We start from the raw sequence: 24879 nt of genomic DNA, 5'->3' as shown, positions 1-24879 counted from the left end.
TTCACTTTCAACAGCCAATCAGAGCGATCGTAGCCATGGGGGGGTGAAGCCACCCCCCCTGGGCGGGTGAAGCCACCCCCCCTGGGCTGAAGCACCACTCCCCCTCTCCCTGCAGATCGGGTAAAATAGGAGTTAACCCTTTCACCCGATCTGCAGGGACGCGATCATTCCATGACGCCACATAGGCGTCATGGGTCGGATTGGCACGGGTTTTCATGACGCCTATGTGGCGTCATGGGTCGGGAAGGGGTTAAAGCAATTTCAGGATGGTATTTTAAAGGGTTTTCAGCTGACCGTGAAGTCCCTTTTTGTATCCTTCTACTATCTAGTAAGTGGACCTCTCTTTGCTGAATCTACTTTCATACTGTGTATGTCTTTTCCTCTGAACTCACTGTCATTATATGTGGGGGGCTTCTATCTCCTTTTTGGGGAATTTCCCTAGAGGTAAGCCAGGTCTGTTTTTTCCTCTACCAGGGTTAGTTAGACCTCCGGCTGGCGCGAGACGTCTAGGGATAAAACGTAGGCACGCCCCCCGGCTACTATTAGTTGTGTGGTAGATTTAGCTCACGGTCAGCTCGAGATTCCATCACCCAAGAGCTCGTCCGTTTATTTATATGTGCCTGACGTTCCCCTGCCATTGGGAACCATGACAGTATGGCCGGCCAAGTGTTAAATCTATTGGCAGAAGAAAGGAGAGAAAAAGAAGTCTGTAAATTTTTTTTTTTCTGTGCTTGCTCTGTAGTTGCTCTGTAGTTGAATCAGTTGCATTTCAGCTCTAGTTGCAGCCTGCTGCCTTGTTTGCTCTGTAGTTGAATCAGTTGCATTTCAGCTCTAATTACAGTCTTTTGCCTCTCTCTCCTTCTAATCTTTGAATGGCTCTGATTTCACCTGTTTAAAAATGGATCCTCAGAGTTTGGCTACAGGTTTAAATAATCTTGCTACTAAAGTTCAAAATTTACAGGATTTTGTTATACATGCTCCTATATCTGAACCTAGAATTCCTACACCAGAGTTTTTCTCCGGAGATAGATCTCGTTTTCTGAATTTCAAATATAATTGTAAATTATTTCTTTCTCTGAGACCTCACTCCGCTGGAGATCCCGCACAGCAGGTTAAGATCGTAATTTCTTTGCTGCGAGGTGACCCTCAAAATTGGGCATTTGCATTGGCACCAGGGGATCCTGCATTGCTCAATGTGGATGCGTTTTTTCTGGCTTTGGGGTTGCTTTATGAGGAACCTAATCTAGAGATTCAGGCTGAAAAAGCCTTGATAGCCCTATCTCAAGGGCAAGATGAAGCTGAGATATACTGCCAAAAATTTCGTAAATGGTCTGTGCTTACTCAGTGGAATGAGTGCGCCCTGGCGGCGAATTTCAGAGAGGGTCTCTCTGATGCCATTAAAGATGTTATGGTGGGGTTCCCTGCGCCTACAGGTCTGAATGAGTCCATGACAATGGCTATTCAGATTGATCGGCGTTTGCGGGAGCGCAAGCCTGTGCACCATTTGGCGGTGTCTTCTGAGAAGGCGCCAGAGAATATGCAATGTGATAGAATTCTGTCCAGAAGCGAACGGCAGAATTATAGGCGAAGAAATGGGTTGTGCTTCTATTGTGGTGATTCAGCTCATGTTATATCAGCATGCTCTAGACGCACAGAGAAGGTTGATAAGTCTATTTCAATTGGCACTTTACAGTCTAAGTTTATTCTGTCTGTGACCTTGATTTGTTCATTATCGTCTATTACCGCGGACGCCTATGTGGACTCTGGCGCCGCTCTGAGTCTTATGGATTGGTCCTTTGCCAGGCGCTGTGGGTTTGATCTAGAGCCTTTGGAAGTCCCTATACCTTTGAAGGGTATTGATTCTACGCCATTGGCTAGTAATAAACCACAATACTGGACACAAGTGACTATGCGTATGACTCCAGACCATCAGGAGGTGATTCGCTTCCTTGTGTTGTACAATCTACATGATGTTTTAGTGCTTGGATTGCTATGGTTACAATCTCATAACCCAGTCCTTGACTGGAAAACAATGTCTGTGCTAAGCTGGGGATGTCGGGGGGCTCATGGGGAAGCACCTTTGGTTTCCATTTCGTCATCTATTCCCTCTGAGATTCCGGCATTTTTGTCTGATTATCGTGATGTTTTTGAGGAGCCTAAACTTGGTTCACTCCCTCCTCACAGAGATTGTGATTGTGCCATAGATCTGATTCCTGGCAGTAAATTTCCAAAGGGTCGTCTATTTAATCTATCTGTACCTGAACATGCTGCTATGCGAGAGTATATTAAAGAGTCCCTGGAAAAGGGACATATTCGTCCTTCTTCATCTCCTTTAGGAGCAGGTTTTTTCTTTGTGTCTAAAAAAGATGGTTCTCTGAGGCCTTGTATTGATTATCGACTCTTGAATAAGATTACAGTCAAATATCAGTATCCTCTGCCATTGCTGACTGATTTGTTTGCTTGCATAAAGGGGGCTAAGTGGTTCTCTAAGATTGATCTTCGTGGGGCGTATAATTTGGTGCGAATTAAGCAGGGGGATGAGTGGAAAACCGCATTTAATACGCCCGAGGGCCATTTTGAGTATTTAGTAATGCCTTTCGGTCTTTCAAATGCCCGTTCAGTCTTTCAGTCCTTTATGCATAACATTTTCCGTGAGTATTTGGATAAATTTATGATTGTGTATTTGGATGATATTTTGATTTTTTCGGATGACTGGGAGTCTCATGTTCAACAAGTCAGGAGGGTTTTTCAGGTTTTGCAGGCTAATTCTTTGTGTGTATAGGGTTCAAAGTGTATTTTTGGGGTTCAAAAGATTTCTTTTTTGGGGTTCATTTTTTCCCCTTCTTCCATTGAGATGGATCCTGTCAAGGTTCGGGCTATTTGTGACTGGACGCAACCTGCTTCTCTTAAGAGCCTTCAGAAATTCTTGGGCTTTGCTAATTTTTATCGTCGATTTATAACTGGTTTTTCTGGCGTTGCTAAGCCTTTGACTGATTTGACTAAAAAGGGTGCTGATGTTGCCAATTGGTCCCCTGCTGCTGTGGAGGCCTTTCGGGAGCTTAAGCGCCGCTTTTCTTCTGCCCCTGTGTTGCGCCAGCCTGATGCTTCTCTTCCTTTTCAGGTTGAGGTCGATGCTTCCGAGATCAGAGCGGGGGCGGTTTTGTCGCAGAAAAGTTCCGACTGCTCAGTGATGAGACCTTGTGCGTTCTTTTCTCGAAAATTTTCGCCCGCCGAGCGAAACTATGATGTTGGTAATCGGGAGCTTTTGGCTATGAAGTGGGCGTTTGAGGAGTGGCGTCATTGGCTTGAGGGTGCTAGACATCAGGTGGTGGTTTTGACTGATCACAAGAATCTGATTTATCTTGAGTCTGCCAGGCGCCTGAATCCTAGACAGGCGCGCTGGTCGCTGTTTTTCTCTCGGTTTAATTTTGTGGTCTCATACCTACCAGGTTCTAAAAATGTGAAGGCAGATGCCCTTTCTAGGAGTTTTGAGCCTGACTCCCCTGGTGATTCTGAACCTACGGGTATCCTTAAGGATGGGGTGATATTGTCTGCTGTTTCCCCAGACCTGCGACGGGCTTTGCAAGAGTTTCAGGCGGATAGACCTGATCGTTGCCCGCCTGGTAGACTGTTTGTTCCTGATGATTGGACCAGTAGAGTCATCTCGGAGGTTCATTCTTCTGCTTTGGCAGGTCATCCTGGAATTTTTGGTACCAGGGATTTGGTGGCTAGGTCCTTCTGGTGGCCTTCCCTGTCTCGAGACGTACGTGTTTTTGTGCAGTCTTGTGATGTTTGTGCTCGGGCCAAGCCTTCCTGCTCTCGGGCTAGCGGATTGTTGTTGTCCTTGCCTATCCCGAAGAGACCTTGGACGCACATCTCTATGGATTTTATTTCTGATCTCCCTGTTTCTCAGAAAATGTCTGTCATCTGGGTGGTGTGTGACCGTTTTTCTAAAATGGTTCATTTGGTACCCTTGCCTAAGTTACCTTCCTCATCTGAATTGGTTCCTCTATTTTTTCAAAATGTGGTTCGCTTGCATGGTATCCCGGAAAACATCGTTTCTGACAGGGGAACCCAATTCGTGTCTAGATTTTGGCGGGCATTCTGTGCCAGGATGGGCATTGATTTGTCTTTTTCGTCTGCATTCCATCCTCAGACTAATGGCCAGACTGAGCGAACTAATCAAACCTTGGAGACTTATTTGAGGTGTTTTGTGTCTGCGGATCAGGATGACTGGGTTGCCTTTTTGCCGTTGGCAGAATTTGCCCTTAATAATCGGGCTAGTTCTGCCACTTTGGTTTCTCCTTTCTTTAGTAATTCGGGGTTTCACCCTCGTTTTTCATCCGGTCAGGTGGAATCTTCGGATTGTCCTGGAGTGGATACTATGGTGGATAGGTTGCATCGGATTTGGGGACAGGTGGTGGACAATTTGAAGTTGTCCCAGGAGAAGACTCAACATTTTGCTAACCGCCGTCGTCGTGTTGGTCCTCGTCTTCGTGTTGGGGACTTGGTGTGGTTGTCTTCCCGTTTTGTCCCTATGAGGGTTTCTTCTCCTAAGTTTAAGCCTCGGTTCATCGGTCCTTATAAGATTTTGGAGATTCTTAACCCTGTGTCCTTTCGTTTGGACCTCCCGGCATCTTTCGCTATCCATAATGTTTTCCATCGGTCGTTGTTGCGGAGGTATGAGGTGCCGGTTGTTCCTTCTACTGAGCCTCCTGCTCCTGTGCTGGTTGAGGGTGAATTGGAGTACGTTGTAGAGAAGATCTTGGACTCCCGTATCTCCAGACGGAGGCTTCAATATCTGGTTAAGTGGAAGGGCTATGGTCAAGAAGATAATTCTTGGGTAACTGCCTCTGATGTTCATGCCTCTGATTTGGTTCGTGCCTTTCATAGGGCTCCTCCAGATCGCCCTGGTGGTTCTTGTGAGGGTTCGGTGCCCCCTCCTTAAGGGGGGGTACTGTTGTGAATCTGCTTTTGGGCTCCTCCTGGTGGTAGCTGGTGGTACTGGTGACTTGTGTGTGCTTTGCGGTCTCAGTTCACCTGTTCCCATCAGTAGTGGGGAGTATCCTATTTAATCTTGTTCTCCAGTCATTGCCTTGCCGGCCATCAATGTAACCAGAGCCTTTTGGTTGCATGTTCCTGCTTCTAGTCTGCTGATCAGCTAAGTTGGACTCTTTAGTCCTAAATCTGTTTTGCTTTTTTGTCCAGTTAACAGTTATGTATTCTCTGTAGCTGGAAGCTCTTGTGGGCTGAAATTGCCACTCCGGTGTCATGAGTTGACACATGAGTCTTAAAGCAATTTCAGGATGGTATTTTAAAGGGTTTTCAGCTGACCGTGAAGTCCCCTTTTGTATCCTTCTACTATCTAGTAAGTGGACCTCTCTTTGCTGAATCTACTTTCATACTGTGTATGTCTTTTCCTCTGAACTCACCGTCATTATATGTGGGGGGCTTCTATCTCCTTTTTGGGGAATTTCCCTAGAGGTAAGCCAGGTCTGTTTTTTCCTCTACCAGGGTTAGTTAGACCTCCGGCTGGCGCGAGACGTCTAGGGATAAAACGTAGGCACGCCCCCCGGCTACTATTAGTTGTGTGGTAGATTTAGCTCACGGTCAGCTCGAGATTCCATCACCCAAGAGCTCGTCCGTTTATTTATATGTGCCTGACGTTCCCCTGCCATTGGGAACCATGACACCTAGGGAGGTGTCCAGGGTCATACCCAGGAAGGAGATCCATTGAGCTGGAACAGGAGATGACTTTTTTAAATTGATCAACCACCTGAGAAAGAGTATCTAAGGAAATGCGGACGCACTCCTCGCAGGCTCGGAAAGATGGGCCTTTGACTAGTAGGTCGTCTAGGTAGGGAAGCACGACTAGACCCCGAGAATGCAGAATGGACATGACTGCCGCCATGACCTTTGTGAAAACTCTGGGGGTGGTGGAAAGGCCGAAAGGCAAGGCCGTGAACTGAAAATGTTCCTGTCCGACAGCGAAGCGAAGAAACCTTTGGTGAGGTGGGAAGATTGGGATGTGGTGGTACGCATCCTGGATGTCGATGGATGCTAAGAATTCGCCTTGTTCCATCGAGGCAATGACGGAACGGAGGGATTCCATCCTGAAATGACGGACTTTGACAAATCTGTTCAAGAGCTTTAGGTCCAGGATGGGCCTGACTGTTCCATCCTTTTTGGCGACTGTCACGATATGGTATGAAATATCATATAAGTTTAGTTCTCTTGCTAGCATGCTGTGGGCTAAGCCCCCCTCCTTGGAGTGATTCAGCAACAGCTCGTAGCTGCAAATTCCCGACTTTCCTTCTCAGAGAGTGTGGGGGTTATGAGAGCCAAGGAATTTACAACCGGCATTTCCTGCCGGGTAAGCTCTTGTCCAGCTATAACTGGACTAGAAACTTCTAGAACACATGGAAGTTCTTTGTTTTGTTTTTGTAAGATATTAGGCAATTTAAAATATGAACACAAAAATATATCGTCATAATCCCACTCGGAGGATCTACGCATCACTCTCAACACGGGTTTGTAACTCCATCTGGGGAAGAAGTAGGGATTGCTCTGTAAATAATAGGACATATTTGATCTCATTAGAAAGCCCATGTTAATACAAGCTGAATGCTGGGTGTGTTATGATTCTGATATGTACTGGAACGGAGTTATAAGCATTAGACCAATTTGTATTCAAGTTACTCAGACTGAAAGGTAGGAGGATCTGGGATAGCCAGCCCTTTTTGGTGATGTCACCAAGCTAAGCTATAACTGTTTTGCCCAGACCCCAGCAGGCAGTTTTGTTGCTGGGAGAACATGTGAGTCTGACCTGAAGAGCTGTACCTCACTGTTGTGAATTCGGTTTGTGGGCTCCCCCGGTGGTCACTGGTGGTACTGGTGTCTTGTGTGCTTTGCTTTCTCAGTTCACCTGTTTCCATCAGGATATGGGAGTATCCTATTTAGCCTTGCTCCTCAGTCATTCTAGTGCCGGCCATCAATGTAACCAGAGTCTTTCTGTTGCATGTACCTGCTCCCAGTCTGCTGATCAGCTAAGTTGGACTATTCAGTCCTTGGTCTATTTTTGTATGTTTTGTCCAGCTTGCAGTTATGTGACTCTCTGCAGCTGGAAGCTCTTGTGGGCTGAAATTACCACTCCGGTGTCATGAGTTGGCACATGAGTTTAAAGTAATTTCAGGATGGTATTTTATAGGGTTTTGTAGCTGACCGCGAAGTCCCCTTTTGTATTTTTCTGCTATCTAGTTAAGTGGGCCTCGCTGTGCTAAATCTGCTTTCATACTACGTGTGTCTTTTCCTCTGAACTCACCGTCATTATATGTGGGGGGCTGCTATCTCCTTTTGGGGTATTTCTCTGGAGGCAAGCCAGGTCTGTGTTTCTTCTACCAGGGATAGTTAGATCTCCGGCTGGCGCGAGACGTCTAGAGAAAACGCAGGCACGTTCCCCGGCTACTATTAGTTGTGTGAATAGGTTTAGCATCGCAGTCAGCTCTAGTTTGCATCACCCGAGAGCTTGTCCGTTTTTCCCTATGCTCCTGATGTTCCCCTGCCATTGGGAACCATAACAGTATGGCCGGCCAATGTGTTAAATCTATGGGCTGAAGCAGGAGAGAAAAGGAACTGTGTGGAACTTTTTTTTTTTTTTTTTTACTCTGAAGTTGCACTCCAGCTATAATTGCAGTCTGCTGCTTTTCCCTCCTCTTAATCCCTGAATGGCTTAGACTTTACCTGTTGAAATATGGATCCCCAGAGTCTGGCTGCAAATTTGAATAATCTTGCTGCTAAAGTTCAGAATATACAAGATTTTGTTATACATGCTCCTATGTCTGAACCTAAAATTCCTATACCAGAGTTTTTTTCTGGAGATCGATCTCGTTTTCTGAATTTCAAATATAATTGTAAATTGTTCCTTTCTCTGAGATCTCACTCCGCTGGAGATCCTGCACAGCAGGTTAAGATTGTTATTTCCTTACTGCGGGGTGACCCTCAAAATTGGGCATTTTCATTGGCACCAGGGGATCCTGCGTTGCTCAATGTGGATGCGTTTTTTCTGGCTTTGGGGTTGCTTTATGAGGAACCTAATTTAGAGATTCAGGCTGAAAAAGCCTTGATAGCCCTCTCTCAAGGGCAAGATGAAGCTGAAATATATTGCCAAAAATTTCGAAAATGGTCTGTGCTTACTCAGTGGAATGAGTGCGCCCTGGCGGCGAATTTCAGAGAGGGTCTCTCTGATGCCGTTAAAGACGTCATGGTGGGGTTCCCTGCGCCTACAGGTCTGAATGAGTCCATGACAATGGCTATTCAGATTGATCGGCGTTTGCGGGAGCGCAAACCTGTGCACCATTTGGCGGTGTCTTCTGAGAAGGCACCAGAGAGTATGCAATGTGATAGATTTCTGTCCAGAAGCGAACGACAGAATTATAGGCGTAAAAATGGGTTGTGCTTCTATTGTGGGGATTCAGCTCATGTTATATCAGCATGCTCTAAACGCACAAAGAAGGTTGATAAATCCTTTGCTATTGGCACTTTACAGTCTAAGTTTATTTTGTCTGTGACTATGATTTGTTCGTTATCATCTATTGCCGTGGATGCTTATGTGGATTCTGGCGCCGCTCTGAGTCTTATGGATTGGTCCTTTGCCAGGCCCTGTGGGTTTGGTCTAGAGCCTCTGGAAGTCCCTATACCTTTAATGGGTATTGATGCTACACCATTGGCTAGTAATAAACCACAATACTGGACACAAGTGACTATGCGTATGACTCCAGACCATCAGGAGGTGATTCGCTTCCTTGTGTTGTATAATCTACATGATGTATTAGTGCTTGGATTGCCATGGTTGCAAACTCATAACCCAGTCCTTGACTGGAAAACAATGTCTGTACTAAGCTGGGGATGTCAGGGGAATCATGGGGACGCACCTTTGGTTTCCATTGCTTCATCTATTCCCTCTGAGATCCCGGCTTTTTTGTCTGATTATCGTGATGTTTTTGAGGAGTCTAAACTTAATTCGCTCCCTCCTCACAGAGATTGCGATTGCGCCATAAATTTGATTCCTGGCAGTAAATTTCCTAAAGGTCGTTTATTCAATCTGTCTGTACCTGAACATGCTGCTATGCGAGAGTATATTAAGGAGTCCTTGGAAAAGGGACATATTCGTCCTTCTTCATCTCCTTTAGGAGCAGGGTTTTTTTTCGTAGCCAAAAAAGATGGTTCCCTGAGACCTTGTATTGATTATCGACTTTTGAATAAGATTACAGTCAAATATCAGTATCCTTTGCCATTACTGACTGATTTATTTGCTCGCATTAAGGGAGCTAAGTGGTTCTCTAAGATTGATCTTCGTGGTGCGTATAATCTGGTGCGAATTAAGCAGGGGGATGAGTGGAAAACCGCATTTAATACGCCCAAGGGCCATTTTGAGTATTTAGTAATGCCTTTCGGTCTTTCAAATGCCCCTTCAGTCTTTCAGTCCTTTATGCACAATATTTTCCGTGAATATCTGGATAAATTTATGATTGTGTATTTGGATGATATTTTGATTTTTTCTGATGACTGGGAGTCTCATGTTCAACAGGTCAGGAAGGTTTTTCAGGTTTTGCGGACCAATTCTCTGTTTGTAAAGGGTTCAAAGTGTATTTTTGGGGTTCAGAAGATTTCTTTTTGGGGGTACATTTTTTCCCCTTCTTCTATTGAGATGGACCCTGTTAAGGTTCGGGCTATTTGTGACTGGACGCAACCGACTTCTCTTAAGAGCCTTCAGAAATTCTTGGGCTTTGCTAATTTTTATCGTCGATTCATAACTGGTTTTTCTAGCGTTGTCAAGCCTTTGACTGATTTGACTAAAAAGGGTGCTGACGTTGCCGATTGGTCTCCTGCTGCTGTGGAGGCCTTTCGGGAGCTTAAGCGCCGCTTTTCTTCTGCCCCTGTGTTGCGCCAGCCTGATGTTTCACTTCCTTTTCAGGTTGAGGTTGATGCTTCCGAGATCGGAGCGGGGGCGGTTTTGTCAGAGAAAAGTTCAGATTGCTCAGAGATGAGACCTTGTGCGTTCTTTTCTCGAAAATTTTCGCCCGCCGAGCGAAACTATGATGTTGGTAATCGGGAACTCTTGGCTATGAAGTGGGCTTTTGAGGAGTGGCGTCATTGGCTTGAGGGTGCTAGACATCAGGTGGTGGTCTTAATCCTACAAAAAGAGCTACGGAGTATATACACCCATTTGGTATTAAGAAATTCATCAATTTTATTAGAGAACATATAAACAACAATAATCACAGATAAAAAATCAGGTGGTGGTCTTGACTGATCACAAGAATTTGATTTATCTTGAGTCGGCCAGGCGTCTGAATCCTAGACAGGCGCGCTGGTCGTTGTTTTTCTCCCGGTTTAATTTTGTGGTCTCATACCTACCAGGTTCTAAAAATGTGAAGGCAGATGCCCTTTCTAGGAGTTTTGAACCTGATACCCCTGGTGATTCTGAACCTACGGGTATCCTTAAGGATGGGGTGAAATTGTCTGCTGTCTCCCCAGACCTGCGACGTGCTTTGCAAGAGTTTCAGGCGGATAGGCCTGATCGTTGTCCGCCTGGGAGACTGTTTGTTCCGGATGATTGGACCAGTAGAGTCATCTCGGAGGTTCATTCTTCTGCGTTGGCAGGTCATCCTGGAATTTTTGGTACCAGAGATTTGGTGGCTAGGTCCTTCTGGTGGCCTTCCCTGTCTCGGGACGTGCGTACTTTTGTACAGTCTTGTGATGTTTGTGCTCGGGCTAAGCCTTGTTGTTCTCGGGCTAGTGGATTGTTGTTGTCCTTGCCTATCCCGAAGAGGCCTTGGACGCACATCTCTATGGACTTTATTTCTGATCTCCCTGTTTCTCAGAAAATGTCTGTCATCTGGGTGGTGTGTGACCGTTTTTCTAAGATGGTTCATTTGGTGCCCTTGCCCAAATTGCCTTCCTCATCTGAGTTGGTGCCCCTGTTTTTTCAGAATGTGGTTCGGTTGCATGGTATCCCGGAGAACATAGTTTCCGACAGGGGATCCCAGTTTGTGTCCAGATTTTGGCGGGCGTTCTGTGCCAGGATGGGCATTGATTTGTCTTTTTCCTCTGCATTCCATCCTCAGACGAATGGCCAGACGGAGCGAACTAATCAAACCTTGGAGACTTATTTGAGGTGTTTTGTGTCTGCTGATCAGGATGACTGGGTCGCCTTTTTGCCGTTGGCAGAATTTGCCCTTAATAATCGGGCCAGTTCTGCCACTTTGGTTTCCCCTTTCTTTTGCAATTCGGGGTTCCATCCTCGTTTTTCATCTGGTCAGGTGGAATCTTCGGATTGTCCTGGAGTGGACACGATGGTGGATAGGTTGCATCAGATTTGGGGTCAGGTGGTGGACAATTTAAAGTTGTCCCAGGAGAAGACTCAACATTTTGCTAATCGCCATCGTCGTGCTGGTCCTCGTCTTCGTGTTGGGGACTTGGTGTGGTTGTCTTCCCGTTTTGTCCCTATGAAGGTCTCTTCTCCTAAGTTTAAGCCTCGGTTCATCGGTCCTTATAAGATTTTGGAGATTCTTAACCCTGTGTCCTTTCGTTTGGACCTCCCAGCATCTTTTGCTATCCATAATGTCTTCCATCGGTCATTATTGCGGAGGTATGAGGTACCGGTTGTGCCTTCCGTTGAGCCTCCTGCTCCTGTGCTGGTTGAGGGTGAATTGGAGTACGTTGTGGAGAAGATCTTGGACTCCCGTGTTTCCAGACGGAAACTTCAATATCTGGTTAAGTGGAAGGGCTACGGTCAAGAGGATAATTCTTGGGTGACAGCCTCTGATGTTCATGCCTCTGATTTGGTCCGTGCCTTTCATAGGGCTCATCCAGATCGCCCTGGTGGTTCTTGTGAGGGTTCGGTGCCCCCTCCTTAAGGGGGGGGTACTGTTGTGAATTCGGTTTGTGGGCTCCCCCGGTGGTCACTGGTGGTACTGGTGTCTTGTGTGCTTTGCTTTCTCAGTTCACCTGTTTCCATCAGGATATGGGAGTATCCTATTTAGCCTTGCTCCTCAGTCATTCTAGTGCCGGCCATCAATGTAACAAGAGTCTTTCTGTTGCATGTACCTGCTCCCAGTCTGCTGATCAGCTAAGTTGGACTATTCAGTCCTTGGTCTATTTTTGTATGTTTTGTCCAGCTTGCAGTTATGTGACTCTCTGCAGCTGGAAGCTCTTGTTGGCTGAAATTACCACTCCGGTGTCATGAGTTGGCACATGAGTTTAAAGTAATTTCAGGATGGTATTTTATAGGGTTTTGTAGCTGGCCGCGAAGTCCCCTTTTGTATTTTTCTGCTATCTAGTTAAGTGGGCCTCGCTGTGCTAAATCTGCTTTCATACTACGTGTGTCTTTTCCTCTGAACTCACCGTCATTATATGTGGGGGGCTGCTATCTCCTTTTGGGGTATTTCTCTGGAGGCAAGCCAGGTCTGTATTTCTTCTACCAGGGGTAGTTAGATCTCCGGCTGGCGCGAGACGTCTAGAGAAAACGCAGGCACGTTCCCCGGCTACTATTAGTTGTGTGAATAGGTTTAGCATCGCGGTCAGCTCTAGTTTCCATCACCCGAGAGCTTGTCCATTTTTCCCTATGCTCCTGATGTTCCCCTGCCATTGGGAACCATAACACCTCATGCACTGGGATTGTTGGGAGCTCCACCCACCAGCATGGTTTTGCCTGAACTGATATGAACTAAGGACATGTGTGAGTTATCTTTTCTTCATTTAATCCTTTTATTTTCATAATTACCTTGTACATATTTGCAATTGTCTCATTTGTAACATCTTGGTAAAATATTTTGATATAAACACTGCATAAACTTTATGGGTATATTATTTCATGCCAGTTATTTCTCCATGCTCTAAAAACGTACCCTAAGTCTCTTGAAGGGAAATTACGCTACTGTTTTGGGTTAGCTTCGGACCCGTTTAAGCGAAGCTGGTGGCGGCACTACCGTGTGCAGGCCTTTGGTAACAGTGCAGCGACTGCGGCATTGATAATTATTGTTCCTGCCTGAGTGGGAGTAGTTCATCGCATCGCTGCAGGGTGCCCAATAGCCAGTACATAGCAAGCAGCCTTCCTGGCGACTAATACCCTAGGTGCAGTACCTAATCTGACCTGACAGCAAGGGGGGCGCCAGAGAGCTGCAAGTGTTAAGTGGAACTGTAAGCGGGATATACACAAATCCCTGCAGTTCATGGTATATTGAAGAGCAGTGGAATACCTAAAATAAGCCCCTGCTGTAAACTAAAAGGTCAATAGCCTTGTGTGTGTTTTTTCATCACATTGTGGCAGTGGAGGGATACCTAAGATAAGCCCCCCTGCACATGTGATAGCCGTCTGTTGGTCTAAAGTCCCCCAATCCGTGACATATTGGTGGCAGTGGTCAGGAATCCCTGTGGATTTCGTGACAAACTGCTGGCCACGGCTAAGGGATCGTGACAATTGGTGGCAGAGGTGTGAGTAGTCGTGACAGCGACCATAAACAGATTTGAATAAAAACCGTGGAACCTTTCGTCCTCTGGGACAAGGACAATCACTCCGTCTTGGCGGAGCGACTCGACAGACTGGGAAAAAGCCCGAGCGCACATTCCCGCTTCGGGAGGACGGGAAGCGAAAAACCAGGTTGGAGGGGGGAAGGAAAAATCGATTTTGTAACCGGAGGACACCAGATTTCTGACCCACTTGTCGTGAATAACTGCGAGCCAGGCATGATGAAACAAAAGAAGGCGTCCGCCTACTTTGCCAGTGTCGTCCGGACGAGATTGCGAGGCCCTTTCAGGAATGGTTGGGCCTGTATGAAGTCTGAGGGCTTTTGTCTCTGCTGGCGCGGCGCCCCGAACCAGGGGAACTGGCCGAGGAATGCCATGCGTAAGTTCCACGAAAGGGCCGAAAACGAGCCTGCGGCTGTCGTCGGAACGGTTGTCTGAATCTCTCCTGGGGGAGGGAAGTACTTTTTCCCCCTGTAGGGTCTGAAATCAGCTTGTCCAGCTTTTCACCAAATAGATGGCCACTGAGATATGGCAGAGACGTGAGGGACTTTTTAGATGCGGAGTCCGCTCGCCAGTTCCTCAAGCTTAGCGCTCTCCTAATCGCCACAGCGTTTGAAGCCATAAGTGCAGAGCAGTTCGCCGCAACCAGGGAAGCGTTTACTTCTTTGCTCAGCACTTAGGTTGGTATTACCTTCATTACTTTCCAGAACTATGTAATACTCGCAGATATACCCATTGTGGATGTTGCGGGTTCTTTTTGCTTACTATTGATCATTATTTTGCATGATGTGTTGGCTCTATTTATCATGGGCATACTGATTGATACTATATACTAGCTACTTGTAGCAGTTGTGCACTTGCGTATATATTTATATAGGCCATCACTTTACTCCTTGCATATGCCAAACTTTATTTCCCCTAGCCTCATGGGCTTATCTGTTTGAATATATTTTGGACTAGCTATTGAACCCGTTCTACGCCCGGGTGGCGAGCATTTATATTGGTATATGGTCTCCATCCTGGTATGTGCTGCTCCCATCTTGCTCTCCCATCCTGTCGTGCTGCTCCATCCTGCGCCCCCATCCTGTCATGTGCTCCCATCCTGCGCCCCCATCCTGTCATGTGCTGCTCCATCCTGCATCCCCATCCTGTCATGTGCTGTTCCATCCTGCGCCCCCATCCTATCATGTGCTGCTCCATCCTGTCATGTGCTGCTCCCATCCTGCACCCCCATCCTGTCATATGCTGCTCCATCCTACACCCCCATCCTGTCATGTGTGCGCCCCCATTCTGTCATGTGCTGCTCCCATCCTGCGCCCCCATCCTGTCATGTGCTGCTCCATCCTGCATCCCCATCCTGTCATGTGCTGTTCCATCCTGCGCCCCCATCCTATCATGTGCTGCTCCATCCTGTCATGTGCTGCTCCCATCCTGCACCCCCATCCTGTCATATGCTGCTCCATCCTACACCCCCATCCTGTCATGTGTGCGCCCCCATTCTGTCATGTGCTGCTCCCATCCTGCGCCCCCATCCTGTCATGTGCTGCTCCATCCTGCGGCCCCATCCTGTCATGTGCTCCCATCCTGCACCCCCATCCTGTCAAGTGTGCGCCCTCATTCTGTCATGTGCTGCTCCCATCCTGCACCCCCATTCTGTCATGTGCTGCTCCCATCCTGCGCCCCCATCCTGTCATGTGCTCCCATCCTGCGCCCCCATCCTATCATGTGCTGCTCCATCCTGCGTCCCCATCCTGTCATGTACTCCCATCCTGTACCCCATCCTGCACCCCCATCCTGTCATGTGTGCGCCCTCATTCTGTCATGTGCTGCTCCCATCCTGCACCCCCATTCTGTCATGTGCTGCTCCCATCCTGCGCCCCCATCCTGTCATGTGCTGCTCCCATCCTGCGCCCCCATCCTGTCATGTGTGCTCCCCCATTGTCATGTGCTGCTCCCATCCTGTGCCCCCATTCTGTCATGTGCTGCTCCCATCCTGCGCCGCCATCCTGTCATGTGCTGCTCCATCCTGCGTCCTCATCCTGTCATGTGCTCCCATCCTGCGCCCCCATTCTGTCATGTGCTGCTCCCATCCTGTGCCCCCATTCTGTTGTAATGTGCTGCACCCATTCTACCTGTTCCTGTTTCCATTCTGCCATATGTTGCTCCCATCTTTCTCTCTCCGGCTCTACTGCCCGAGTGCGGCTGTGCTGAGTGCGGGCGGCTGTGCTGAGTGTGGGCGGCTGTGCTGAGTGCGGGCGGCTGTGCTGAGTGCGGGTGGCTGTGCTGGGTGCCGGCGGCTCTGCTGGGTGCGGGCAGCTGTGCGTCGCGGTGCTGAGTGCGGGCGGCTGTGCGTGGCTGTGCTGGGTGCGGGCGGCTGTGCTGGGTGCAGGCGGCTGTGCGTGGCGGTGCTGGGTGTGGGCGGCTGTGCGTGGCGGTGCTGGGTGCGGACAGCTGTGCGTGGCTGTGGGCGGCTGTGTGTGGCTGTGCTGGGTGCAGGCGGCCTTGCTGGGTGCGGGCGGGTGTGCATGGCTGTGGGCGGCTGTGCTGGGTGCGGCGGCTGTGCGTGGCTGTCCTGGGTGCGGGCAGCTGTGCGTGGCTGTGCTGGGTGTGGCGGCGGTGCTGGGTGCGGGCGGCTGTGCGTGGCTGTGGGCGGCTGTGCTGGATGCGGCGGCTGTGCGTGGCTGTCCTGGGTGCGGGCGGCTGTGCGTGGCTGTGCTGGGTGTGGCGGCTGTGCTGGGTGCGTGGCTGTGCTGGGTGCGGGCGGCTGTGCGTGGCTGTGCTGGGTGCGTGGCTGTGGGCGGCTGTGCTGGGTGCGTGGCTGTGGGCGGCTGTGCTGGGTGCGGTGGCTGTGCGTGGCTGTCCTGGGTGCGGGCGGCTGTGCTGGGTGCGGCGGCTGTGTGCGGCTGTGCTGGGTGCGGCGGCTGTGCGTGGCTGTGCTGGGTGCGGGCGGCTGTGCGTTGCTGTGGGCGGCTGTGCTGGGTGCGTGGCTGTGCTGGGTGCAGAAGCTGTGCGTGGCTGTGCTGGGTGCGGTGGCTGTGCTGGGTGCGGCGGCTGTGCGTGGCTGTGCTGGGTGCGGGTGGCTGTGCTGGGTGCGGGCGGCTGTGCGTGGGTGCGGCGGCTGTGCGTTTCTGTGCTGGGTGCGGGCGGCTGTGCGTGGCGGTGCAGGCAGCTGTGCGTGGCGGTGGGCGGCTGTGCTGGGTGCGGCGGCTGTGCTGGGTGCGGCGGCTGTGCTGGGTGCAGCGGCTGTGCTGGGTGCGGCGGCTGTGCGTGGCTGTGCTGGGTGCGGCGGCTGTGCGTGGCTGTGCTGGGTGCAGGCAGCTGTGCGTGGCTGTGGGCAGCTGTGCTGGGTGCGGCGGCTGTGCGTGGCTGTTCTGGGTGTGGGCGGCTGTGCTTGGCTGTGCTGGGTGCGGTGGCTGTGCGTGGCTGTCCTGGGTGCGGGCGGCTGTGCTGGGTGCGGTGGCTGTGGGCGGCTGTGCTGGGTGCAGCGGCTGTGCTGGGTGCGGCGGCTGTGCGTGGCTGTGCTGGGTGCGGGCGGCTGTGCGTGGCTGTGCTTTGTGCGTGGCTGTGGGCGGCTGTGCTGGGTGCGGCAGCTGTGCGTGGTGCGGTGGCTGTGCTGGGTGCGGTGTCTGTGCTGGGTGCGTTGGCTGTGCTGGGTACGGCGGCTGTGCGTGGCTGTGCTGGGTGCGGGCGGCTGTGCATGGCGGTGCTGGGAGCGGGCGGCTGTGCGTGGCGTTGCTGGGAGCAGGCGGCTGTGCTGGGTGCGGGCAGCTGTGCGTGGGTGCGGCGGCTGTGCGTTTCTGTGCTGGGTGCGGGCGGCTGTGCGTGGCAGTGCGGTCAGCTGTGCGTGGTGGTGGGTGGCTGTGCTGGGTGCGGCGGCTGTGCTGGGTGCGGCGGCTGTGCGTGGCTGTGCTGGGTGCGGCGGCTGTGCGTGGCTGTGCTAGGTGCGGCAGCTGTGCGTGGCTGTGCTGGGTGCGGCGGCTGTGCGTGGCTGTGCTGGGTGCGGGCAGCTGTGCGTGGCTGTGGGCGGCTGTGCTGGGTGCCCTGGGTGCGGGCGGCTGTGCGTGGCTGTGCTGGGTGCGGCAGCTGTGCGTGGCTGTGCTGGGTGCGGGTGGCTGTGCGTGGCGGTGCTGGGTGCGTGGCTGTGGGCAGCTGTGCGTGGCGGTGCTGGGTGCGTGGCTGTGGGCAGCTGTGCTGGGTGCGTGGCTGTGGGCGGCTGTGCTGGGTAGGGCGGCTGTGCTGGGTGCGGTGGCTGTGCGTGGCTATCCTGGGTGCGGGCGGCTGTGCGTGGCTGTGCTGGGTGCGGCGGCTGTGGGCGGCTGTGCTGCGTGCGGCGGCTGTGCTGGGTGCGGCGGCTGTGCGTGGCTGTGCTGGGTGCGGGCGGCTGTGCGTGGCTGTGCTGGGTGCATGGCTGTGGGCGGCTGTGCTGGGTGCGTGGCTGTGGGCGGCTGTGCTGGGTGCGGCAGCTGTGCTGGGTGCGGTGGCTGTGCTGGGTGCGGTGGCTGTGCTGGGTGCGGTGGCTGTGCTGGGTGCGGCGGCTGTGCGTGGCTGTGCTGGGCGCGGGCGGCTGTGCATGGCGGTGCTGGGAGCGAGCAGCTGTGCGTGGCGTTGCTGGGAGCGGGCGACTGTGCTGGGTGCGGGCGGCTGTGCGTGGGTGCGGCGGCTGTGTGTTTCTGTGCTGTGTGCGGGCGGCTGTGCGTGGCAGTGTGGGCAGCTGTGCGTGGCGGTGGGCTGCTGTGCTGGGTGTGGCGGCTGTGCTGGGTGTGGCGGCTGTGCTGGGTGCGGCGGCTGTGCGTGGCTGTGCTGGGTGCGGCGGCTGTGCGTGGCGGTGCTGGGTGCGGGCAGCTGTCCGTGGCTGTGGGCGGCTGTGCTGGGTGCGGCGGCTGTGCGTGGCTGTGGGCGGCTGTGCGTGGCGGTGCTGGGCGCCGAGTGCCGGGGGCCTGAGCAGGCGGGGACACCGGCGCGCTGTGGGGGTCAGGTGCCGGAGTCGCCGCTAGCTCAGGCCCCCGGCACTTGCTATATTCACCTGTCCCCCCCGTTCCAGCGCTGCGCTCCGTTCTGTCTTCCGGCTCCTCTGGCTGTGACTGTTCAGTCAGAGGGCGGCGCGCATTAAGCGCGTCATCGCACTCTCTGACCTGAACGTCAGAGGCAGAAGATGTGGAGGACGGAGCGGCAGCGGTGGAACGGAGGACGGGTAAATATAGCATACTCACCCTCCTCCTGGCTCGTCCCTGCTTCTCCATTGGAGATCGCGGTGTGCGTTCAGTGTTTACGCATACCGCGGTCTCCTGGGAGCGTCACTCTGTGGGGTCCAGACTGCGCCGGCGCTTGCGCAGTCTATAAAGGCTTCGGACAGAGTGACGCTCCAAGCGTTATATTATAGATATACCTGGTACTGTATACAATATACACTCACTGGCCACTTTATTAGGTACACCTGTCCAACTTCTTGTTAACACTTAATTTCTAATCAGCCAATCACATGGCGGCAACTCAGTGCATTTAGGCATGTAGACATGGTCAAGACAATCTCCTGCAGTTCAAACCGAGCATCAGTATGGGGAAGAAAGGTGATTTGAGTGCCTTTGAACGTGGCATGGTTGTTGGTGCCAGAAGGGCTGGTCTGAGTATTTCAGAAACTGCTGATCTACTGGGATTTTCACGCACAACCATCTCTAGGGTTTACAGAGAATGGTCCGAAAAAGAAAAAAAATCCAGTGAGCGGCAGTTCTGTGGGCGGAAATGCCTTGTTGATGCCAGAGGTCAGAGGAGAATGGGCAGACTGGTTCGAGCTGATAGAAAGGCAACAGTGACTCAAATCGCCACCCGTTACAACCAAGGTAGGCCTAAGAGCATCTCTGAACGCACAGTGCGTCGAACTTTGAGGCAGATGGGCTACAGCAGCAGAAGACCACAAAGGGTACCACTCCTTTCAGCTAAGAACAGGAAACTGAGGCTACAATTTGTACAAGCTCATCGAAATTGGACAGTAGAAGATTGGAAAAACGTTGCTTGGTCTGATGAGTCTCGATTTCTGCTGCGACATTCGGATGGTAGGGTCAGAATTTGGCGTAAACAACATGAAAGCATGGATCCATCCTGCCTTGTATGGAGCATCTTTGGGATGTGCAGCCGACAAATCTGCTGCAACTGTGTGATGCCATCATGTCAATATGGACCAAAATCTCTGAGGAATGCTTCCAGCACCTTGTTGAATCTATGCCACGAAGAATTGAGGCAGTTCTGAAGGCAAAAGGGGGTCCAACCCGTTACTAGCATGGTGTACCTAATAAAGTGGCCGGTGAGTGTATCTAGCTGAGCATTGTTCATTGGTGTCACTATCCCTGTTATCATTTTTTCTTTATTTTGTTATGAATTTTAATGATTACTACTGGCGTTTATTCTTAATAAAATAATATATTTTATTTCGCTCTGTGATTCACCTTTTTTCTTTGGGGAAAATTATTGTATATGATGTGATAGAGCTATATAATTTTGGCCGTTTTCTGGTAAATAAGTAATCGCCAGCCAAGGAAATTTGATTTGCTAGCTCCGCTATGTCAGAAGGAAGATCACTGTTCTGTAAGGCCTTATGCAGAGAGTCTGCCCAACAAGTCACGGCTTTGGCTACCCAGGTAGCCGCGAAGGAGGGAAAGAGAGCCGAGCATGAAGCCTCAAAAGCTGAACGGGTGAGACTGTCAACTAGGCGATCTGTGGGATCTTTGATAGAAGATCTGTCTGGCACGGATAGAAGGGTTTTAGAGGACAAACGTGAAACAGGAGGATCCACAGGAGGAGATTCTGTCCATTGTTTGCGGAGATCAGGAGAAAAAGGATATTTGGACTCCAGAGATCTCTGGCCTTCAAAGCGATTGTCTGGACGCTCCCTATGTTGCTGGACTATGTCCTGGAACTCCGGGTGATTGGCAAACACCCTATGAATACATTTGGTCCTTTTGAAGGACACCGAATTATCCGTGCTGGAGGTCGCCGGTTCCTCATCAACCTAAAGGGACTGGTTGACGGCCTCAATGAGACTATCTATAGAGCGCTGAAAACCTGGCGACTCCAGATCTAGAGGCCCATCAGACTCAGGTTCAGAGTCCTGGTTGGAAGAGGTGCCTGGGGAGCGAGAGCGGGAAACGGAGCTAACGGACGCCGAGGCACCAGAGAGCCTGGGAGACGAGCTATGGACGCGCTTCCTAGATGGCCGCCTGTGCTTAGAATGAGAGCGGCCCCTGCAGGCTGAGGATTCTGCAGCCGTAAGGGAAGTTTCCTGAATAGGCGGATTAGTGGTCCTGCTCCTGGTTGGATCCTGGAGGGACTCGATAGCTTTAGTCAAAGAAGCCATAGATTGCGAAAGTGACAAAGCCCACTCAGGGGGACTGGTCACCGCAGGCTCGTTTGCAGCGGGGGGCTCCTGAGCGCATTTAGGGTCACAAGCATTACAGAGTGGAGCAGTATGCCCGCTTGGTAGCGCAGCCTGACAGTAGATGCAAGAAGTGAAGAACACAGTATGTGTTATTGCAGACTTTTTGGAGGGTTTAGGCAGAGACATGTTGTACTGCCTCCGTGCAGGGCTCATGTGGGGCACTTATGTGCAGCTAATAAAGCGGCGCACTGTGTGCAGGAGGAGGAAGGCCTATGTCAGTGTGTAGCGCACCTACCCAGGTCCTGTGTCCTGTCGCTGCGCTGTGACCGGGAGAAGGTGCAGCCGGCGTCCAGGTTTCCTCGCATCAAAGATGGCCGCCGAGAGTATGTGGAGCGCTTCTCGCAATGTGCGAGAAGCGCTAAAGCGGTGGGCGGGGCCTCGCGTGTGACGTGCGCTGTGGGCGTAGACGCGGCCTAGCTGGAACTGAAGCCGGGTACTAAATTAGCGGTGCCCGGCCGCAAGATGCAGCCGAGCCCGCGGTGCGCTTGGGAGCCCCCCCACCCCTGCCAGACTCACCGCTTGTATCCTCTTCAGGCGAGGTATGAGGGAAAGGGGTGCAGTCAACCTCGATCCACCGCCCTCTTGATGTGGAGGTGGAGAGGGACTGGGGAACTCCATGCAGCACCGCTGTTCTTCAGTGGTGGTGCAGACCGTGGGCGGCCGGACTGTGCTCATGGAATGTGGGCCTCTGTGTATCCTAAGGGTTCGCTCCCCTAGGATTTCACAGGGCTAGTTCACGGCCGAACATCCCACATCACAGGAGAGGGTACGGGGAGTAAACTGAAAATGCTCGCCTGTTAATGTTTTGGGGGAGATTGGCCCCCTTAAAAGGGTCTGTCACCCCATCATCCTCTTGCGCAAAGTTAACATAAAATTAAAAATAAAATTAAAAAATAAGAACGTCTGGAGAAAAACAAATATTTAGAATTGAGAGTCCTCAGTGGTTGATACCTTTTAATGGCTAACTGAAAAGATGGTAACAAATTGCAAGCTTTCGAGACTACATACGTCTCTTCAAAGCTTGCAATTTGTTACCATCTTTTCAGTTAGCCATTAAAAGGTATCAACCACTGAGGACTCTCAATTCTAAATAATTTTCTATTTACTGGCTAACACGGTACCAAGATATATTTCTTTCCTGTGGAGAAAAACAGACACAGTGTGCCTCCTACGGACACTAAGTAATACTAACTGGTATTATCCGGAGCCAGTGGGCGGTGTATACTGCAGAGGAGGAGCTAACCCTTTTTGTATTTACTTGGTGTCAGCCTCCTAGTGGCAGCAGCATACACCCACGGTCCTGTGTCCCCCAATGTGGCGATGGAGAAAAAGGCCATCGGGTGTTATATGTAGCTCAGCTGTGATGTGAAGACGGGGGCGCACGATATGGCGGCAGTGGCTGAGCCCAGGGGTCGAGGAGCAGCGCCCAAGCTCAGGGGACGGGGGCAGCGGCCGAGCCCTGGGGACAGCAGCCGAGCCCAGGGGACAGGGGCAGCGCCTGAGCTCAGGGGACGGGGGGGCAGCGGCCGAGCTCAGGGGACGGGGACAGCGGGCGAGCTCAGGGGACGAGGGGCAGCGGCTGAGCTCAGGGGACGGGACCCGAGCTCAGGGGACAGGGACAGCGGCTGAGCCCAGGGGACGGGGACAGCGCCTGAGCTCAGGGGACAGCACCTGAGCTCAGCGTACGGCGGCAGGACCCAAGCTCAGGGGACAGGGGCAGTGGCCGAGCCCAGGGGACGGGGACAGCGCCCGAGCTCAGGGGACAGCACCTGAGCTCAGCGGACGGCGGCAGCACCCAAGCTCAGGAGACGGGGGGCAGCGGCCGAGCCCAGGGGACGGGGGGCAGTGGCCGAGCTCAGGGGACGGGGTCAGCTCCGGGGGCAACGCCCGAGCTCAGGGGACGGGGACAGCACCCGAGCTCAGGGGACGGGGGCAGCGGCTAGCCCAGGGGACGGGGAGCAGCAGCCGAGCCTAGGGGACAGCGGCTGAGCCCAGGAGACAGCGACCGAGCCTAGGGGACGGGGGGCAGCGCCCGAGCCCAGGAGACGGGGGCAGCGCCTTAGCCTAGGGGACGGGACAGTAGCCAAGCTCAGGGGACGGGGGCAGCGCCCGAGCTCAGGGGACAGGGACAGCGGCCAAGCTCAGGGGAGGGGGGCAGCGGCCGAGCTAAGGGAAGGAGGGCAGCGGGCAAGCCCAGGGAACGGGGGCAGCGGCCGAGCTCAGCAGACGGGGGAGCGCAGTGCACAGCTCCTGCTTGAAAGTGGACACGGGGAACAGGATGGTTTCAATGTAAGGCTTAGGCTTCAAGGCTCAGACAGGAGCTGCGCAGTGTTCAGGGGGGCCTTTGATTTCTGTAACCTTGACATGAAGCCCCCCGGTTCCCTGGTGTAATGTAGAGTAGTTATGTGGGTTTAGGCTTCATGCCTGTGTAAGAGTGGACGAACGCTTCTCACCTGCAAGACAACATTTTGTCAGCTGCATTGGAAGCTCCAGAAAACTTTTCTTCATTGGAAGAAGGCTGGAGAAGGGTTGGACCTCCACGTTGCCATAATCGGCATAAGCGATTTTGGCGGAGGAATCTTGAACCTGGAGGATGACGGCTCGGTACCACTGACCATCCTCTGAAATCACAAACATGGAACCAGTTCACATTGTTGCTGGGCTACATTTTGTCACCGCACGATGTGACCCTCGCTGTGAGGATCCGAGAGGTCTGGTCACAGCTTACTGATGACCATCATACACCGGCATCAGCCCCACTAACCAGCTCTCTTCAATGTGTAGCGGCCGCTGCTGAGTACGGCACAAGCGCCAATTGTCTGCCCGCCACCGAGGCCATCAGCGTGCTGTGAGCAGACCATCGCTTTACGTGCAGCTTCTAGGTGTCGCTGTGATTGTTCTCTGCTCACATACCCGGCAATGAAGCACAGAGGCAAAGTACTTTATACCACTGACCGGCAAACTTGGCGCAGCAGGCGTCCCCGGCCGACAGTCTGTAATTGTGCACGTCTGTCTCTGTGCTGCAATACTGATGTATTTCCATCATCACCTGGTGGAACCTCGAAACGTCAACTGAGGAGTAACGGTGATCAGTCAGGACAGATTACACACAGAGGAAAACGCTCTGACAGCAGAGGTAATCACATAGGAGACATACATACCATACAATGTCAGTCTGGCCCCGCACGGGTCCAGGGCCACAATCAGAAATGGTTCATACAATAAAGCAGGGACGACCCAGGTCTGACATGGCAGCATCCGCTCTTATAGAATAGATCTATGTGAGGTCACTAATCGGGGGTCCTGAGAACAGAAACCCCTCCATGACGTACACTTAGATAGCGGTCTTGAACCACCTTTAGCCCCTTCTCGACATATGTCGTACAGTAACATCATATGTCATGTCTCTGACTTTGATGTGGGCTCACACGCCAGAAGATGATGGCGGATTTATCGAGCCATCATGTGCCTTTAAGGCTACGCTCCCACAATGAGTTTTGGTACGTTTTTTTATTCTGCGTATTTAAACAAAAAATGAAAATAACCTATTTAACTTAATGAGTGCGGGAAATCTGCAACATCAAAAACTCATCATGAGAACTTGGCCTAAAAGCTGCGGGTGGAGCGGAGCTGACAGCGGCATTTCACAGGAGTCGGCAGAGCGGCGCGTCGCTCCACGCTCCCACCGGCATGCTCATGACGTGATTGCAGGCACCGATGGGTTGCCAGGTCAGCCAGGAGTACGCAGTAGACCCCCATGCCTGTCATTACAATCCTCCTATGAAAGCCAGCCCGTGACCGGCATTCATAGGAGATCATGATTATCAGTATACATAGTATTGCTAATGCCCCGATATCAAGATAAACGCTACGGCTCTCGGAAAATGGCGACACCAGCAAAGGTTTTTGTTTCTTTCTTTAGA

General features: G+C 51.8%; 1 protein-coding gene across 1 annotated transcript in view; it reads right to left on the bottom strand.

Moving 5' to 3' along the window:
* The window catches only part of LOC143764624 (tudor domain-containing protein 1-like), a 51055-nt gene that overhangs the window by 12802 nt on the left and 13374 nt on the right, over positions 1-24879 (bottom strand). The window contains exons 2-3 of the mRNA XM_077250404.1: positions 23912-24028; positions 23410-23577 (exon numbers count right to left, since the gene is read on the bottom strand). Coding sequence (XP_077106519.1) covers positions 23410-23577; positions 23912-24002 — 259 coding nt within the window. The 5' untranslated portion in view covers positions 24003-24028. The remainder of the gene's footprint in view (positions 1-23409; positions 23578-23911; positions 24029-24879) is intronic.

Source organism: Ranitomeya variabilis, chromosome 1 (genome assembly GCF_051348905.1).
Source record: "Ranitomeya variabilis isolate aRanVar5 chromosome 1, aRanVar5.hap1, whole genome shotgun sequence".
Lineage (NCBI taxonomy): Eukaryota > Metazoa > Chordata > Amphibia > Anura > Dendrobatidae > Ranitomeya > Ranitomeya variabilis.
Note: the sequence above shows the minus strand (reverse complement) of the source record. Positions and strands in the feature narration are given on the sequence as shown.